At 42.8% G+C, this 19,630-nt stretch overlaps 1 protein-coding gene across 1 annotated transcript in view; it reads left to right on the forward strand.

Annotated features, from left to right (window-relative positions):
• Nucleotides 1-19,630, forward strand: part of ACBD6 (acyl-CoA binding domain containing 6) — an 84,033-nt gene that overhangs the window by 32,533 nt on the left and 31,870 nt on the right. Inside the window, exons 5-6 of the mRNA XM_058030548.1 lie at nucleotides 4,449-4,554; nucleotides 11,872-11,961. Coding sequence (XP_057886531.1) covers nucleotides 4,449-4,554; nucleotides 11,872-11,961 — 196 coding nt within the window. The remainder of the gene's footprint in view (nucleotides 1-4,448; nucleotides 4,555-11,871; nucleotides 11,962-19,630) is intronic.

Raw genomic sequence — 19,630 nt, forward strand, 5'->3', positions numbered from 1 at the left:
TGCTCCTGCCTCCCTCCCTCCCACCACCCTTTCTTATGAAAATGATCCCAGTTGCACTGATAGATAATAACAACACCAAGCAATTAAAAGCTATGGGTGGCTGGAGAGAGGAGAAAAGGTTCAGTTAATGAGCTTTTCCTCTTCCTGTGCCCAGGAGAGCCTGCGAAGTGACGAGGCGATTAAAGCGAAGAGATAATTATAGATTATGTGAAAATGGCTCCCTTGGGGGGCCCGGGGCCCTGCCATAAACAGCGAGTGTTGTGAGCTCCTCTCGCTCCCCACACGCGTCCTGTTCCGCTCCGCTGCTGTGCCGAGCTGAGCCGTGCCGAGCCGTGCCAAGCACACGGGCCAAGCCACCTGTTAGAGGCACCCAGGGCCACTCCACTGCAAATCCACTGGGATGTGCCTTGGAGCAGCCCCAGGAAAACGGGAGAGGATGCCCAGAGTAGAGCCTGGTCTCACTCCTCTGCCCCGAGCTTTGTGCTGGAGGTAACGCGCAGAGCGGGAGGAAGAGGACAGAGCAAACCTGGAGGGTGTTCTCTGCACAAGGGTAAAATAATGGGATTTTCAAATCTCTTCTTTGCACTTTTCAGTAGCAGCCTTGGTGCTGTTTACCAAGCAAGGAATTTTACAGCACTCCAGATAAGAAGGAAATGATCAACTGGCAGCAGATCTTTTCTATGAGTTGTTTTAAACCTGTTGGTTCAACACGTGTGTTTTGGACAGCCTATAGAGAAAGCTTGCAAAACCTTCTAAGCCTGGGGAGAGATGACTTGGTTTAAGTTGTTCCAAATCCTTTAATTCAAGGATGGAAAAAGCTGCCCATGTGTTATTTGCAGGCAACAGGTATGCTTCAACTCGTCTTTAAATCAGAATTGCTGGCTCTTACTGGGAAGGGAGGAGAGCACAAGGGAATAGCTTTGGGGGCCATCAGCAAGGGAGAAGAGGAACCCTCTGGCTGTCCTCAGGAAGTAGATATAAAAACTCCACCAGCCTCTACTGACACTCAGGTGCTTCCTGATTTGAAGACTCCTTTTTATCTCAGCAATTTGACATGGAAAGAAAATTGTGTCCAAATCTTCCTTTTAGCTACAGGTTTTGCATTATTGTACACATCTCCATTAGGCTGAGTTTCATGGTGTTTCTCATCTGAAGATGTCCTGAATACTGTATTTTTTATGTAAATTGAGATTTTTCTGAAAGTACTGATGGAAATGCTATGGGTTCTCTCCCCCATAACATGATCTAAGCATGTCTTTGCACTGTCACTCCTGTATTTCTCACATGTTTATGCCTGGTTTTGCCTGTTTCTACCACTTTCTGGACCTTGCTGCTGACTCTTACCAGTTTTATGAAGAGTGAATTCCTGCTAGGAACAGGTCTGATAAAATCATCACATCCTTTTTCTTTTCCTGTACCTACTACAGTGGAGGTATTATTATATACACATTGACACACATAAAATAAAGGAAGGGAAAAAACAGAGTTGCCAAGTTTTCAAGCTGTGTTTCTTATTTGCACTGTGTGGTTTCAATGCAAAGTCAGCAAATAACAGTAACTCATCATTATTCCATTCACACCATTCAAGAAGAATGTCTTCCCTAGTATTGGTCCCTCCAAAAACCTGGGTTTAACTCCTCTGAGCTCTTTCCTCAGTTTCCCTTCCTGGCTTTAGCTGGATCAGATTGTTTAAAATGTCTGGAGTGCAGCTTCATATGATTACTTTATATGTAGTTAAAATGTTCTCATTGTGAATGGAAAGGGCTTGTTTCTTTGTTAATATTTATAGCAAAGTTGGATATAATATATGCATATATATATATTTTATATATTATATAATACATAATTTTTAAGGAGGGCGTCAGGGAGCAAAGGAATGGTTTAAAGATTGAGAAATAAATGCAGAGCAGAAGAACGAAATTTCCCGAAACCTTATCTTTAGGTGGGGAAATTGGTATTCTGGATTAATTCCATTGTGGACACTTCTGAAAGAAAAGTGGTTTTTTGGAATGGGGATATATAGAGCATTTGCAGAGTTGGTTATTCCAGAAAACTAAATCATATCCAAATAGCTGTGTCAGGTCATTTTCCCCTTACAGACAGTAATATCCTCGGGAAAAGACATTAAAAGTCCTGTCTGGAGGCTGTGGTGGGAAAGTGGGCTGGTTGTGGTAGGTCAGGGTTGCTGTGCCCTCTCTGCTGGCACAGACCCCATGGATGCTCTCTGTGGAGCACAGTCAGGTGCTTTGTGGCTGCCACATCCCTGCTGGTGCCTCTGGTGCTGCTCTGTGAGCTCTGTCAGGGCTCTGCAGCACGTGGAATGACCAGGTGGCATCACTGCCAGGGAGGGAAGGGCACAGCTCATGGGTGTGACATGGAAAATCACCCAGGAGTACCTGGGGATGGTTTTGAGCCTCTCTAGTGAGAGGGGATTGGGGTTTGCTTTGGTGTTCTGAAGAAAGAGTGATCTGTAATAAATGAGGGAGGTGTGGCTGTGCAGTGGGGAGCCAAGTTCCTGTACAGGATTGTTTGAAAAGCAGCTTCTCCCCAAAGGCTGCTGTGGGCAGCCAGGGCTGTGCTGGAGAGGTTGGACTAACAAGGCAGGACTGGAGGGACTTCCCAGCATATCACAGCAGCCCTTGTTAGCAGGGGCAGGCATGGCTTGTGACCTCCATCATGAGTCTGTCAAGCTCCATCTCGAGCAGTGTAAGCTTTTGCTTTTTCTAATCCCACTGTGGGATTCTTTTTTCCTGGAATTCAAGGTAATTGCATTTAAAGAATTCAGTGATCTGTTTCCCAGGAGTTTATGTGTAACAGGCAAGACCTCCAAGGAATGAGTTCATGACAAACTAGTCAAGAAACTGGGATGTTCCTGTAATGTCCTTAGGCCTAAACACAGAGTGTGGAATCCTGTGTGGCTCCCAGCTCTTCACTAGAAAGGTGCAGCTCAGGTGTCTCTGCCTGTGTACAAAGGGTAGGGGTGATGTGCTGGAGAATAGTGCTACTGAGGCAGCAAGGTGAGAGGGAGGGAGGGCAGAGGAAGTGAATTCTTTGGAGAAAGCAGTGATCTGCCACTGGAGCAAGTATCAGTGCTTTTCCCCACCTTATTCTGGCACCCTGGCAGGACACAGATGCTTGAGGTGTGAAGAATCAGACTGTATCTCAGCAAGCAAGATGCATAACAATAAAAGACAAAGTCAAAACTGGATCATGGTGCTCTGCTCTGCATGGACATGGCCTTGCTGGCATTTCATTTTTGGGGGACTGCAGGCTGAAAAGTGTCACTTTTTGTTTGTAACCCATTGCTCAGAAATGCCAATGTTATCCAGATTTTACTTTTCCTTCCCAGAGTTCTTCAGCCTGCAAGTTCCAGAGCAATGCAGATGAACAGAAATGCTGTTGTTGCCTTTTAACACCAGGGGATCATTTCTCAAATTTCCCTGTTGAATTTCTCCTGCCCACAGCAGACTGAGCTCCTTACAGGGTCTGACCAGCTCCAGAAGGTCTTTAGTTAAGGTGATTGAAAACTGGGGATGTCATGTGAGGCAACAACTCTGTGTTTAACTCTTGTGAAGCTGCCAAGTCCCATAGCAATGCTGATGGGCTCATTTGAACCATGGTTTTCATCTGGAAACTGGAAAGAGAGAGGATTATGTGGTCTTTTTGGCTTACTTCTGGAAAACCAATGGCCTCTTGTCTTTATTCCCTGCTAGCAGCACAGTGGTATCACTGTACTTATACCTAAAGGTATTATTCTTGTAAGAATCTGTGAAAGGTCTTAACTTCATTAGAGGTGTTTGGCAGGTAAGGATGGAAGTTCTGCTGTGTCTGAAGGCAGAATATTGCTTTTAGCTGTAGGAGGATCTGTAGGTGTGACTCCAGCACCTGTGACACCATCATTTGATCTTTCTGCCTGCAAGCAGAGCCCTGGCTGGTGCTGTATCCAGGATCCAAGATGTGTTTAGCCAGGGACAGATTGTTCTGCAGGTGTCCTGTTTGTCCTGCTGTTCTCTCCAAGCCATGTTGGTGGCCTCTGTCCAGAGTGGGTGGCATTGGCTGGGGCTTTGTTGTGACCCAGAGTGACTTACAAGAAGAGCAGCTTTAGCCTTTTCTCTCACTGCAGTGATTTATACCAGAACTTGAACATGGATTTTTCTGGCTAACTTCATACATATCTTGTGCCATTTCACAGGAATAAACTGATATTTGTCTGGACATAATACTGTAAAAAACAACCTTTGTTTTTCTAGGAAGCAGAATCTTCTGTTTCTTAACTTGGGGGAGGTGGGGAAAAGCACATTATTCTGCATGTGCAATGCTAGATACCTGTTTGGATCCAGTGACAGCACTGAAATGTCTGTAACAAAGTTAGAGCATATAATGTGCATGTGGCCTTTGTGTTGTGCAGTAACATGGTGCTTCTTTTTCTTTTTTTTTTTCCTGAATAGGGAAGAGGACAAGAACATTTTTGATTACTGCAGAGAAAACAACATTGACTATGTAACCAAAGCCATTCAATCAAAAAAAGTGGATGTGAATGTCACAGATGAGGAGGTATGGAGAAAAGATAAGGACCATCAATCTTTTATCTGTTTTGTGTATTAATTCACTGCTACTCCTTTTTAAAATTCAATGGATGGAATTGTTGTAACAAGGTGCTGCAGCAGTTGGACTAACACTTGGTTGTTGAGACAGGGTAATCTGTTTGGAAACAGCTTTCCACTGGATTTCTGGTGGTGTGGATGTCTAACTGTGGGGCTGTAGCATGTCAGATCACAAACTCAGTTTCTCTATTATTTTCAGCAATACCAGCAGACACTTGCGGAGTAAGATCTTCTGAATACCTCCCTTTTCCCCACTTTGTACACTAAATGTGGTCAAACAGAAGTAGGAAGTGAGGGAAACAGCTTTTTTGGCCCATGAAGTCTGTTCAGGTTGAAGGAGGATTTCTGACATGCCACAAGCTTTTCATCATTCCAGATAGAGGGGAAATTAGTTGAGGCATTCACATTCTCTGAGCAGAGAGACATAATTCTCTCTCTCAGAGCTTTTTTCCTAGAAAAACACCGAGAGAAGAAGAGAAAAAGAATTCTTATCTCTACTTGCTACTCCTGTTATCTTGCACATGTGAAATGTGTTAAAAAATTGTCTACCTAAAATAATTTGTCAATTAAATTCTGCTAAAGATTGTTTTGTTTCCTTAAACAATTAAAAAAAGCTGTGTCCTGACTGTTGGGAGACAGTCACGAGTTTTCTTTAATATTCTTTAGTATTCTGTGTAGTATGGATATAATATAGTATATATATAATATAATATAGTATATAATGTAATATAATATAGTATATAATGTAATATAATGTAATATAATATAGTATATAATTAATATCCTATCATATATCATCTAAATATATTATATATAATATTTATATACTATAATAATATAAAGTATATTATAGAATAGAATAGAATATATTTTAATTAATATAGCAATTGTTCAGCATTCTGAATCAATAGAGTCAAATACCAATCATTTCCTTCATCCAGAACACCCTAATTTTACTATAATGAGTGACAGAGGCTTTCCAGCTTCCCAAAACCAGTGACATTGTCCAGTCTTTCTCTGTTCATCAAACTCAAACCACCATTTCCCCACAGTGAGATAATACAGGCATTGCCAGAAATCCCAAGAAAAAAGTCTAAAACTGTGAATTGGCTTCATCCTTTTTTTTGGTAAGAACAAACAAACTGGGGGCAGTTTCCTGTTGATCCTTCAGGAGTTGTGGCTGTACCAGGTTTGTCACCTTGGTTTCCCTGCTTGCACACTGCCACCTAGCCCTGTCCCTGGTCCAGGCTGAGCCCAGCTCCTTCCAGCACGTTGTGTTTTGGTGAACAGATGAAGTGCTTAGACATTCATAGACTGAGACGCCACAAATTCAGTTGGGTTCTCCTGTAGCTCTAAGCAGATTTCTGCCCTCTGAGCCATGACAGCCCCGGCTGGGGCTCTGAATGCTGATGGCAGGGCCTTTTATTATTAATCAGGAATTCATGTGAATTAATTTTCAGTGGAGAGGAGGGAGGGTGTTCACAATCAGGATTGGAATTTCACATCATAAATTCAATGAACTGAAGCTGTCATGTGCTACATGGTCGCTGCAGCAGCACTGTTCCTGAGCTCCATCCTCCTCCTGCTGATCACAGGTTACAGGAGATGTCCAGGGCAGTCCCACAGAAAATGCAGCTGGAATCTGTTCATTAATGAAAGCTCATTTTTAGGATCACATGCTTGCAGTAAGTGCATCTTAGCATTGCTTTGTTTCCACTGGCAAGATACTCTTTTGTAATTAGCAGCATGCAGAAGCTTATATTTTCCTTTCTGTTCAAATATGCTTGTTTTCAGCGAAAGAAATACTGTTTTAAAACTCAAAATATTTTGTGGAAGCTGAAGTATCTAACTATGTAAAAAACTGCCGGATTGCATCCTCTTTGGGAGTTATCCATGAGTCCCTGATGTAAAAGAAGTCCTGTTTCTAACTGATGGATATTAGCAGGTGGCTGTTGCAGAGTATGGGATTGATTCAGCACAGGCAGGAGCCAAAAACATCTGCTTACCTGTGAAGGACTTGTGAGAGGATTCCCACGGGGACAAAATTCCCCCATAGATTAAATTCTCACAGCTTCAACAATTTTGGTTTACCCCAACCAATGCTCAAAACCCCAAAAAAATAGCATACCACACCAATACAAATACCAATAGCATACAAATACAAAGGAAGAATCTGAAAGAAATAGTTGTTTCATTATATATTATGGAACTGAAAGCATTGCCAGTGTTTCTTTGTATCCAAACATGTTCTTCCCAGTCTGGGAAGAAACTTCTTTTCCAATATCATGCAGGTTGATTGAAGTTTTAGAACCCATTTTAGACTAGAGATAACCCAGATTGAGCCTTTCATGAAGTGTATGCAGGCACAATCTTGTCATTTTTATTAACTATTTTAGCGTTACTGGGTAAATGCATCCTGCCAAATCCAAAATCTGCCTCACCTGGCTTCTGGACATAATTCACACTATCAATCCCTTGATTTAAATACCTGTAAATTGAAAATATCAGCAGGGTACGTACAAAGGGTTGACTACTTATGAAACAAAATCTACTGAAGCACCAAATAGGCTCGTGCTAAGCTGCAAAGACACTCAGCTCAGCCTTTCCTTGGACAATAAAGACTTGGCTGGGGCTGTAGGGTGTTTAGATTTTATTTTTATGTGATATGGTAGTATTCCATCTAATTGTATCCCCCCCATTTTGTGCAAACCTGGAAGAAGTGAAAGGAGAAAGAATAAAAATGTGAAAGAATAAAAATGTAAAGTGTGGATGAGCCAACTTAGTCAAAGCAAAAGGATTTCAGAAAAGGCAGCAGAAGTTCTTGGGGTTTAGATAGATGCACTAGAAGACTTCCAAAGCATAAGTGGCCTTCTCCCCAGAAGTAAAGCTGTTCATGTGCAGCATCCAGGCCAGCATACTGCTAACAGTTTAGACATGATAAACTTCAATTTAGAATTAAACAAAGAACCTAATGACAGTAATCATGTACAAGCTTCCATTTACTGCATCTAAATTGCCCAGAGTTCAACAGAATCGCTTGCATTCACTTATAAGAAGTAGCACAGACTAAAACAACCTGTTTTCCTTGTGTATGTCAGCAGGACTAATGGAAGAAGAAATGGACTGTGGCTGTGAAGTCACCCCAGGCAGATCCTGGGAGTGTGGCTCACTTGCTGCCTTATTGAAAATAGCATTTCTCCACCTTCTAACAAACCAGGAGCTGCCCAAAGGCAGAGATGAGTTGCTTTTGTAATTTGTGCCAAGGGCTGTGGAGGTTGTACCTAGATAATTTTTTTTTAATTGTTGGATAAATCCCAGTAAACAAACATGTTACCTGTGTGCAATGTCTAAGCCCTTGCCAAAACGTTAATGAAAGGCATCTGACAGGATGATCACTTGGTCCCTGATCCTTGTGCTTTTGAGACAGCAATGCCCAACTGGTGCCAGCTTGCCAAGGAAAGGACAGGGGGGAAAATGTATTTGAGGAAGGGTCACATCCTTCTGGATTTATAGGCTTTCTCCCATCAGAAAAGCTTCACCGAACATTTGAGAGCTCTGAAAGTGATTGATTTTCAAGTCAAGTTTACCTGTGTAATTGCAACAACAACCCTTCCATTCACTGTTCCTGCTGTCACAGGGGGATGCAGCCATTCTGTAGATATCTGTCTCTTCTTAATTACTGCTCACAGAGCACTTGCCACAAGTTAGAGTGGCTCATTGCTACCCAGCCATTATAGCTGCAAGCATCGTGCCTGGAAGTGCAGTTTGATACTGTAGCACATCCATTCGGTTTGGCTTTGTTCTCCCCTTTCTCTGCTCAGGCTAATTGATGTGAAAATCATTCCCATCCATTTGTCTGCCCACTCAGTGTATGGGAGACAAATCCCTGTCCTGTGCTTTGTTTGTGAACACCCTGTGACTTGGAGCTGAGCAAAATTGATGTGCTGTTGGCTTGAGAAACTGCTGCAGGAGCTGGCCAAGCTGGCAGCGGTTAGCCAAGCAAAGCACAGAAGATTTAAAAGGCAGGGTTAGTGCACTGGGGCTATTTTTATGCTTTTTTTTTTTTTTAATACTTCAAAGGTGGGGGGGAAATGCATCTTCTCTCAAGTTCTGCATCAACTGTTGTGTTTGAATTGCAGGGAGGGAGTACCTTGTTTGACTGCATCTAGCCAAACCTCAGTGCTGCAGTGCTTTCCTACGTGAAATTATTCATGTTGCTTTGAGTCTCTCACTGCTTAATGAAATAGTCATGTGGGAATTGTTTTGGGAATGCTCAATCTGTGGCCCTTAAGATTTCTGCCACATTATTTAAACACACAAACACAGGCTGTATGCTGATATCAAGCAGCAGCTGGGCAGACTAAAGAGTTTTTCAATATGCAGAGGTGATATTCCTGCTAAACAAAGATTGGCACTGTATTTTCAATTTAAACTTGACTTATCACTAAGGTTTATTTTAAGAAAGGCATAGGAAACAAGTGGATTTTGTAGCTGTATAGCTGCCTAAGTATGTTAGCTGGAGCTGTTGATTGTTATTCTGATGTTCTACAAATAATTGTGAATATTATCTAGCTTCTAAATAAATGTGAATATTATCTAATAGAGCCATTAAGGTTGAAAAATACCTCTAAGATCATCAAGTCCAACCATTTTAAATACTAAATTTGTAGTAATGCTTTTTGTTATGCAATAAGTGGGCTGAGATTCTTCTGGAGGTATTTTTCCTTCCAGATCTCCTGGTGTGCTCTTGCACAGAAGATCTCCAAAGCCCCTTGCACCCTGTGTCCAGGGCATAGCATGCCCTGCAGACATTTCTTGGGTGGAACGTGTCAGCTGTTTAATAGTGCACAATTACAATGCAGAGCCATTTAAGGCACTAATTAGAAAATATTGTATCCATTTAGAGTTGTGGAGAAAATATATAGGTAAGCAGAGTGTAATTACCCAAAGTGGAATTGGCCCAAGACTTGAAATCCATACTCCTGCAAATAGCACAAGGAGATTTTTAATGACTATGGATGATCAGGCTTCAGGGTTTGTCTTGTTCAGTAGGCACCAAGTGTAGCAGAACCAGAATTTCAGTGTCATGGGCAGGACTAGTTGCACAGTGCTCTGGTAGCCCTGAGCTGTCACAACTAACTGTTGGTTTTCCTTTATTGGTCTCAGCCAATTTCAGCACCAATAAAATAAGATTCTCCTTGTCCAGAGACAAATGCAAACCAACATATTTTAGCCCCTAATCTGTAGCATGGACTTTGATATAAAGGATAAAAGTGCCTTTATTTTATCATGTAATTGTACAATGAATACATTTGAAGAATTGCAATAATATTCCTCTACACATATATCAAGACACTGAAATCATCTGTTGAAGTATTTCTTGCTATTGTGCATATTTCAGATATGCCTCTTTCTTTTGAGATAAACATCTGTGGCTTGAAGAAAGTTGATGTATTTCCAATTAAATCCTAAGTCTTAAATATTTACCAGTCCAGAGATGAGTTAAGGATGCGAAATGTGAATTAAAGATCTCTCCATATTTACCAGTTGTTTTAAGTTGTACTCTTTCCCCCATGAAGACTTTGATAGGGGTGTTGAGTGCAAGAAAACGAATCATTAAATGCCTGTGGATGTCATCAGTGCTTCCACAGAAAGTCACTGTCAGAAAATTCATCCTAATGCAAGGTTAATCAGTGTAACATTAAAATTACATGTTACAAAAATTAATTAGTGGCTGGGTCAAAAAGTGTGAATTTTCTGACTTAAAATCATGCTCTACCTCTGCTGCCCTGCCCAGGAATATCCAGCAGAAGCAGTGTGAGCTTTGGTCACAGGTGTCTTCTGCCCCTCCTGCTTTCTGGCACCATGGCCAGGAAATTTGGCTCAGAGTTCCCATTAGCAGATAAATGAGTTGCTCACCTTGTTCCCCACTGCTTTGTCAAGAGATTTATAGCCAGGCATGGGCTAATTTAACTGATTTCTTTTGTGAGGGTCTGTGACTGTTTTCCTTGGCATATTGAAAAACACAGGTCAGCCTGATGGTGTCACAGCTTGAGGGAGGTGATTCCTGGTGATCTGCAGGGTGATTTCCAAGAAATCCCCTACAAGTGTGCTGTCCTAAACCAGGAGAGACTGATAGAACATTAAGGCTAATTTGCAAAGTGTACACAGGAGATTTGCTTCTTTGTTTGCCATCTCAAACTACTTTGAGTTCAAAGAATTCACAAAATCACTGGGTAGGAAGAGACCTCAAAGATCATAGAGTCCAACCCAGCCCCAGCACCTCAACTAAACCCTGGCACCCAGTGCCACATCCAGGCTTTGTTAAACACACCCAGGGATGGGGACTCCACCACCTCCCTGGACAGCCATTCCAGAGCTTTATCACCCTTTCTGTGAAAAACTTTATCCTAATATCCAGCCTGTATTTCCCTTGGTGCAGCTTGAGGCTGTGTGCTCTGGTTCTGTCAGTGCTGCCTGGAGAAAGAGCCCAACCCCACCTGAGCACAGGCACCTTTCAGGGAGTTGTAGAGAGTGATAAGGTCACCCCTGAATCTCCTTTTCTCCAGGTTAAACAACCCCAGTTCACCTTTCTCAGGGATCCTAAGCTATTCCTCATGCCCTTGGGCATGCAGGAAGGTCTGAACTTCCATTACATCCATCCCATGGTGGCAGACACCTGTAGGAAGGGCATGGGAAGCAAACTCTGAAGGTTTGGGAGGTGCTGGAGGTATGGATGCAGCAGCCTGCCCAAAACAGGACAGTCAGGGGTGCCTGCCCAGACACCCAGTTTTAATCTTCTCTTCCAGCAGAGGCAGAACCCATGAATTGAGTGCTTCAGACCTGCCAGAGGAATGAGCTTTTGGGGACTTGGCATCCAGGTGACTTAGGCAGCACTGAATATCCTACCCTTGCTGTGTAAGTCACTGCTCCCAGAAAAGTCAGAGGTGCCAAAATCCTAAATCTATACAGGAAAACAAATAATGTGCTGGTTCCTGCGTTTCATACTTTGCTGCTTTTCCCCTCTACATTTCTAGCTGGCTTGTGGGTGTGGTGCTAAATTAATGAAAAATTGAACTATGTGTCACTTGTGACATTTCTAGCATTATTGTGGAAGTCCAAATCACCAGTAAGTGGCATACTAGTATTATTTTGTATTTTTTATTAAGTCTGTGTTAATTTTAGAATTGATGCTTATTACTTAATAGCAAGAGTGATTTTCCATGGGTTTTAATTTTTGTTGTTAATTTTGTCCTGGCTGTTTCAGGGCCGGGCTCTGCTCCACTGGGCGTGTGACAGAGGACACAAGGAGCTGGTTTCAGTTCTGTTACAGAACGCTGCTGATGTGAACATCCAGGTAAGAGGGAGCACAGGTAAATGGTATTGATGTGTTACACAGCCTCCTGACCAAATGTTTCCATGAATTCTAAGTTCTTCCCAAACTCCACAGCAAGTTCTCCCGGGGTATTTATCACAGGAAAGCTGCTCCATTCTGGTGACACCCCACCTGCAGTGCTGTATCCAGCTCTGGGGCCCCAGCACAGGAAGGACATGGACCTGTTGGAGCAAGTCCAGAGGAGGTCACAAAGTTTATTAGAGGGATGGAGCACCTCTCCTGTGAGGCTGAGAGAATTGGGGTTGTTCAGAGAAGGCTTCAGGGTTACCTAATTTCAGCCTTCCAGTACCTACAAGAAAGACAGAGACTGTTCACAAGCTTATTTAGTGACAAGGGAGAACAACTGAAACTGAAAGAGAGCAGGTTTAGATTAGATATTAGGAAAAAATATTCTTCCCTGTGAGGGTGGGAAGGCCCTGGCACAGGTTGCCCAGAGAAGCTGTGGCTTCCCCATCCCTGGAAGTGTCCAAGGCCAGTTTAGACAGAGCTTGGAGGAGCCTGATCTAGTGGAAGGTGTTGCTGCCCACAGCAGGGGTTTGGAACTAGGTAATGTCCTTTTCAACCCAAACCATTTGATGATTCTCTTATAAGAACATCCAAAAAAAGGTAACCTGAGAAAAATAACAGCATTTTGAGCCACTGAGGTTTTCAGCCCACGTGTCTGAGCTTAGCTAGCACCAGTTTTAGGATGTCTGAACAGACCAGGTTTTGACCTAAACTGGTTCAGCAGCCACTTTGCAAATGGTTTCTACCAGCCAACCAGTCTGCCAGTGCTCCTGAGTCAACACTCCCAGTTCTGTCTTGTTGTAATTAAGGGCTGGCCTTTAATGTAAATGTGATTGTATTAAGAAATAATTGTCCAACATATTCCTGTCAGATTATGATTGACTGCTCTTTACCATCATGGCACTTTTTGGCTCTGCTCTCTTTCCCAGTTTGGACATAGATATACCTTTGCTGATGAATCTTTGCACTCTTAGTGGTGAGATCTGAACAGCCTTCAATAAATGCTTGGGTAGTTTGTCAGAGGTGGATGTGAAGCAGAGCTGCAGTCTGAGGGCTTGTGGGCAGAGCTGTAGTGTTCACAAGCTACAGATAGCTGTGTTGGTATTTACACACACTTCAAATTGTTGTCAAAAAGTCTGTCTTGCCCTTTCCTGGGCAGAATTTCTGGTGGGATGGGTGTGAGGAAGCACAGCTCTCTGGTGACTGGTGAGATCTGTATGTTTTTGCTTAGGTCTCCAGGGTTTCAGCTGTAATGGATTTAATAGGAGTTTTTCCTGACACAGAAGAGGGTTGGAGTGAATCCAGTGCAAATGGGGTGCTTTGCACATCCTGTCCGTCTCCTGTCAGCTGTGTTGGTTACAGACAGGAACACCTTTGTGTTGAAATTGGGAAGGAGTGGAACCAGGCTCCTGCCCATTCCCTCCTCCCTGGCAGCCTGGGAGATGGTTCTGGGTTCTCTCTGAAACATCTCTTCTCTTTGACACTTGTCTCATTCCATTGGAGGTAAAGTTTGACTCTTAGAAGAAAAAGCAAAAGAGAGAATCATCATATTTTTTCTCCCCCAAGTATTAATTTTCTGTTAAATTCTTCTCTTTTCTTTTTGATGCATTGCACATTTTCTAACCAGATTATTTTTGGCCAGTAACAAAAGGTTAATAATAGTCATAAAAAGAAAAATCAATCTTTGATATGTTTTTCCCCACCAAGGTAATAAAGGAGAATTTTTTATAAAGGTCTCTATTTGCACGTAGGTGTGTTCCCAGAGAAAGCAGACACATTTTTATTCTCAGCCACATATAAATTGCTATAACATTTCAAGACTTTGTGACTTAATGTTTATTTCTTTCTTTTTTCTTTTTTTCTTTTAATTTTGACCTTTACCCTGGAAGAATTCACATCCAAACCAAAAGCAGGAGAAATTTTAAGAGCAAGCAGAAGAAAAAGGGAGAGGGAGAAACTCTGGTTTCCTAATAGGCCATAAATACCAGAACCTGCTATAACACATTACCAAAGGCACTATCAGTTAATGTGTAGGCTGTGCAGAGCAGTGGGGTCAGTGTGGGGGCATATCTGGTGAATGGGTGATGCTGTTTGTCCAGATGTGCTGCCAGCAGAGGTTTCCTCCACACCTCTGTCCAAGCAGCCTCCACAATCCCACCTGCCTCTCCAGGTCTTCAGGAATTCTTCTGTCTAGTTCAGATTGCAGCAGCACCTTCATTCAGGCAGCATGAGAGATAAAGAATAAATGAGGCATTATGAGGGTTATGAGCAGGTAGTGAAGGAGAGGAATGCTACAGACCAATTTTTTTTTAATTGCCTGTGTTTTAGTACGCTTCTAAAAAGTTAGTCAAACAGCATGACAGATTTATGCTCTCTTCCATTACCTTTTTAATAAATGTTCTTCCATCTTGGCTCTTTTGCAGTGTGCTAAAGTATTTTAGCTGCCCTAAGCAGGCAGTGACAGTGCTGCTTTGCTGGGTGACCTGGAGCAAGTCTTACCTGCACACTGTGCCTTAATACATTTTTGCTGCCTTATTTTAGTTACCTTTATACTGTCTGTTGTCAAAGTACTGCAGTGTCTGGATAGGAAGGGTCTGCAAGTGTCAGCTTATTTCTCTTTGCTGATAAACAGCTTTAGGAGAACGAAGAGAGGTCTCCTGGCTCTGCTCATTCTTGCATCATGCTCAAACCCACTGTAATTCTGGGAATAACCCCGTGCCCCTGGACTGCAGTGATCCAGGGTCTGTGCTTTTTGTTTCAGCACTGGTGCTGCACCTTCCAAGGGTGGTCACTGAAAAGCTGCAGCCACTGAATTTTCTGCTCGCTCATAATTAGCTCTAATAGCACATTTTGAAAAGAGGTGCTAAAGCAATTGCCATGGGCAAGGGAATACAAAAAGGCAGCAGGCTGCTCTGCTTTGTTGAGAAGGGGCATTTGTGTAATTGAATTACCTAAATCTCCAGTGCCAGGGGCCATGTCAAAGTGGGTGGTGGGATTGTGTTTGGAGCTCTGCTGGAAATACCCAGAGCTTGGGGCTCAGACTGAGAACAGCCTCCTTCACTGGAGCTGTTTGCTTACACCAGCAACAAAACAGTTGGGAACAACATGTTAAGGTGAAAGATTCTGAGCGTAACACAGTGGTAACATAAGAGTTATGAAGGGGCTCAGCAACACAATTATAAAATCCATTTCTAGCTTTAAAACATATGACACAAATTTTCCTTGTAGAGTGTAAACAACAAAGGAAAACTCCTTTCCTCTATGGGGAGAGCTCCTTCTGGGTGTGAAGTGCTGCTCAAGCAGCTTTAGAGGAGCTCCTTTAGTGTATTTGGGGGACATAAACCATAGACTTTCCTCCTGGACTTCCTGTGGCTGCATTTTGTTTCATTTGTGGGTACTCTGTACTCCAAAATAATAATCCATGTGTTTGTGGCATGCCCTTGGGAGTGTATGGGGAACTGTCTGGGAGTGGTGCTCAGCAGCTCAGCTTACTCTGGTAAAGCTTTTCAAGCCTATCTGGACATGGGAGCAAGTCTTAACATAAATATTGTGAGTTGTAAAGGGAACTGTGTCACTGGACACACAGGTTAATTAAGGGCTGTGTGCATATCTGTGAGGTAGAGCAGCTGAGTTTCAACTATTTCTAAATATTTTATGATTTTTAAACTGCATCATTGTGCAGTTATGAATGTTATGGTAATAACATTCTGTGCTGAAATTTTTTTAGCTTCTGGCTAAAAGGATGAAAAAAGTTGTAACTGATCTTCAGTTTTTATTTCCTGACTTTTCACTGTCCTGGTAAAGTGTAGATCAGTGCACTAAGACTTTAAACCACTGGTGAGCAAGTTCTCAGTAGTCACTTGTGGACCCTTCAGGTGTTTGAGAAGGAAACTTGAGAGCAAAGCTGAAAATCATCAGGTTAAGAAAGCTGTTGCTAGTATATGTGGGGTTTATTTTATTCATTTATGTAAAGTAGTGATTTCAGTGAAAAGCATCTGGTGTCTGTGCTGTCTGCAGAGAGCATTGGTTGATTTTTATTAGCAGTGTTGGATTTGTATCTTGTACCAATTCATGCAAGGCTGCTCAGTCATATTTATGCACTGAGTGGTGCTTGTCAGCATATTTTGAGTTAGATTGGGGTTTTTTTTCCTTTTTTTTTTTTAAGTCACTTAGAGTAACATGGTTGCCTCCCCTGGCTGTCTTTCTCCTAGTTCCCAACTTCCCTCCTCTATTTGCATCCTAACACTGAAGATCAGAGTGTTCTTGGAGACATGGAATATGGAGCTGCCATCCCCTTGTAATACCTTCACTGACTAAGGATAAAAAAAAGAAAAAACCTTTTCAAATGAAGACAATACAAACATAATAAATGGCAGGGAGGGTTCATCTCCCTCATGACTCAATCCTTTTCAAACAACATTATTATTGACTGACCTATTGGTTGCCAAAAAGGAAAATCAATTGTACTAGAAGTAGTTGCTGGGCCACAGATCACAGTACTAACCCAGCAGAGACAGGTTGATTTTTATCAACTATCCAAAGACTAATTTCCACCATTAGCTAAAAATTAAGTAAAAATTATGGATATGTCGAAGATTGCTAAGATTGGTGGTCTGCTGGTTTTGTGTGTTTGTGTGGATTTTCTCTTTTTCTGCCTGGCTTCTAAAAGGCTTCTGTCTGTATAGAGTAAAAAGAAGCAAGGAATAGCCAGGCCTGCTTGCATGCCTGCTTTTTTTTCTTTTCATCCTTCTTCATTTGGGTTTCACAGCAAGGGTCTTGTGTTGGCAGATATTTAAAATTAAGCTGGTCTCAGCAAATATGCATCCCTTCCCTGCCTCCTGCACCAAACATCAGTCATGCCCTCATGATCTGTGCCTGTAGGGAGATGGAGAAATTGATGTGGATGTTTTGGCTGTTGTGACCAAGGACCACAGGCTCCATCTACACATCTTTCCCCCTCCCCAGTGAGATGGGGGATACAAAAACAGTTTTGGGTAGGGTGCCAGCTGCCAAAGTCCTCTGCTGTTTTGACCATTCTCTAAACCTGGCTGAGATTAAATAGGAACATGACAGCCTCGTGCCCTTGCAGTTAATGTCCCTAGGATCAATTTCTCCCTAAATATACTAAAAGCCTGGCTCATAAAGCCAGGAGGGGTCCTGTCCTGGACCTGATGCTGCAGCAGAGGCTTTGGCATAGGCATGCTCACAGCAAGCAGAGGATGTCACAGGTACTGCTGTGGAGGGAGCTACAGTAGGGACACTAAACAGAGATGAAAAGCAAAGCAATGAGAGCAGATTTATTAACCACAGTGGTGTCCTCCTTCCCTTAACCACCTCCATCCCTGTCTCAGTATTTCCATGGTCAGGTTTGTTAAGCAGATCTCTGAAGACTCTGCAGCCATGCACCCCTTCAGCTTTGACACTGCTGCCAGTGGGTGTGGAAGCCATTAGCCAAAAGAAAGGAGAGATCTGCTCAGTGACAGAGGGTAGCATTCTACATTAAAGCATTGACATTGTGCCAGTCACACAGTTATTACAGGTGGCACAGCTCCATGTCTCTCCTGAGTCTCTCTGTGGAATGTAGATTGGCAGCAGGTTGAATGTTAAATGGTCACCACTCAGCAGATGCTGTTTTTACTTACTGGGAGAAAAGTCCCTTTCAGCAGAAACACTTGCAAAATATTTGCACTCTAAATATATGCTGGGAAAGGCAGAGATTTATCCCTAGTTTGCTCCTTACCTTCTGAAGTCACCTCAGGCCTCATCAACACTAACCATCAGTTGTACAGATGATGAGATGTTTCCTTCTGCTTGTCCAGGCTGGGCTTTTTTAGCATTTTTTCTTCCTATCTTCCAGCTTGACATATCCAGTCTTTGTTTCTTCTGCTGCCTGTAGACAGATAAATCATTGCTTCATGGCTGGTGCAGCAGAGCAGTTGGCACCCTTGCAGGCAGCCCAAGTGCAGCACTGCCTGCAAAGCAGCTCAGCAGCCAGGAACTGCTGCAGGCTCCTGTGTCCTGCAAAAGCAGTGTTTGAAAAGTGAAATCCAAGAGCTGGCCCTGAAAAAATTCTGCTGATTTGCCCTCAAAGTCTAAAACTGCTTTTGGGGTAATCAAAAGGCAGGCCTGAGGACAGTGGCACATTGTAGTGGTTTGTGGGCCCTGTACTGAGGGCTGTGCTGTGCAGAGGGAGGCATTTCCATGGCCAGTGCTGGGCCAGGAATGCAGAAAGGCACACAGTTTGAGCTCAGGGAGCCTTGTGCTTGATTCCATGCCTGACAGCACAGCTCTGTAGTGGTACACCCCCTGTCAAGGCTCACAGTAGACAGAAGCCAGCAGCAGCAGTGAGCTCTGAGGTCAGGGCAGGTGGCACCCTGAAGCAGAAACAGGTATCTTGTTGTCTTCATGTGTCCCTGCAGAGGCAGGAAAGAGCCTTACCTTGAATGCCTCCCTTGGAGGACATGGGATGGCCCCATGGCCCTTGGTCCCAGGGTCATCTTTGAAATCAGCATGTGTTAAAACACCTGTAATTCCTGAGGTCATTGTTGGAAATGCTTTAGCCCCTCATTAAGGTGTTTGGGTAACTGCACAAACAGGATGCCACTGGCAGCCAAGCTGGTTCTTCAGGTGAAGCATCACCCCAGGAATGGTCTCTAATCACCCTAGGAGTGGTCTCTAATCACCCCAGGAATGGTCTCTAATCACCCCAGGAACGATCTCCAGCCTTGCTTCATTTCCTATGGCTTTGCTGTCACTCCTCCCTGCCGGAGGAACCACCAAACCATCAGCTACCCTTTGCTCAGGAGAGATGGTTCCTAGAACATCTTCTTTTAGCATCAGCCTTTTGGAAAAGCTTTCCCTGTTTTGAAGAAGTTCTGCCACTCACCTTCTCCCTGAGGACTTCTCAGTTTGAAAAAAGTCTCAAGGCTTTACTTCCAAATGGAATTTTATATTCATCTCTTGTTGGCAGTTGTTTCTTCTGGCTTGCTCTAAAAATCAAAAACAACAAACCCATACAAAACAAAAAAGCAACAATAACAAAAAAACCCCAATTCTATGTAAATCATTGGGGCATCTCAAATTTGCAGTCTTCAGCACAAATTACTTTTAAGTTTTGCTAAATGAAATTGTCCTAATGCTTTAGATATTGGGGCAGTGACTCTTCAAGCTTATTTGGTTAGAATATTTGGTTAGAAGTGGCAGAATATCACTGAAAATGTCAAAGCTAATTCAGTAGGTTCCTGTTTCTCAACTGTACATGTTACTTTTGCATCCATGTCAGTGTTTGCATCTAGTGTCAGTGGAGGAGACTTTCTAGCTCAGAGTTGTCTCTGGTGGCAGGGAAGAGTCAATGCTTAGGAGACAGAGTAGGGTAAGCATACAGTGATAATTTCATATATTTTCCCAGAATCCAGGGCTTGGAGGCTTCCTGAACCACTGTTACTATTTTTGCACTTCTGGATTTTTTCTTTGATAAATTTCTTTCATCCCTCTTTGAATTCCCAAACTTTATGCTGGTGGGAGTCCTGTAGTTTAACTGTACATTTGCTTTGCACTTGCCATGATCATTTCATGTGAGAGCCCATTTTTCTTGTGTAATGAGAAACAGTAATTGTTCCCCCAG

The sequence above is a fragment of the Melospiza georgiana genome, chromosome 9, assembly GCF_028018845.1.
Source record: "Melospiza georgiana isolate bMelGeo1 chromosome 9, bMelGeo1.pri, whole genome shotgun sequence".
NCBI lineage: Eukaryota > Metazoa > Chordata > Aves > Passeriformes > Passerellidae > Melospiza > Melospiza georgiana.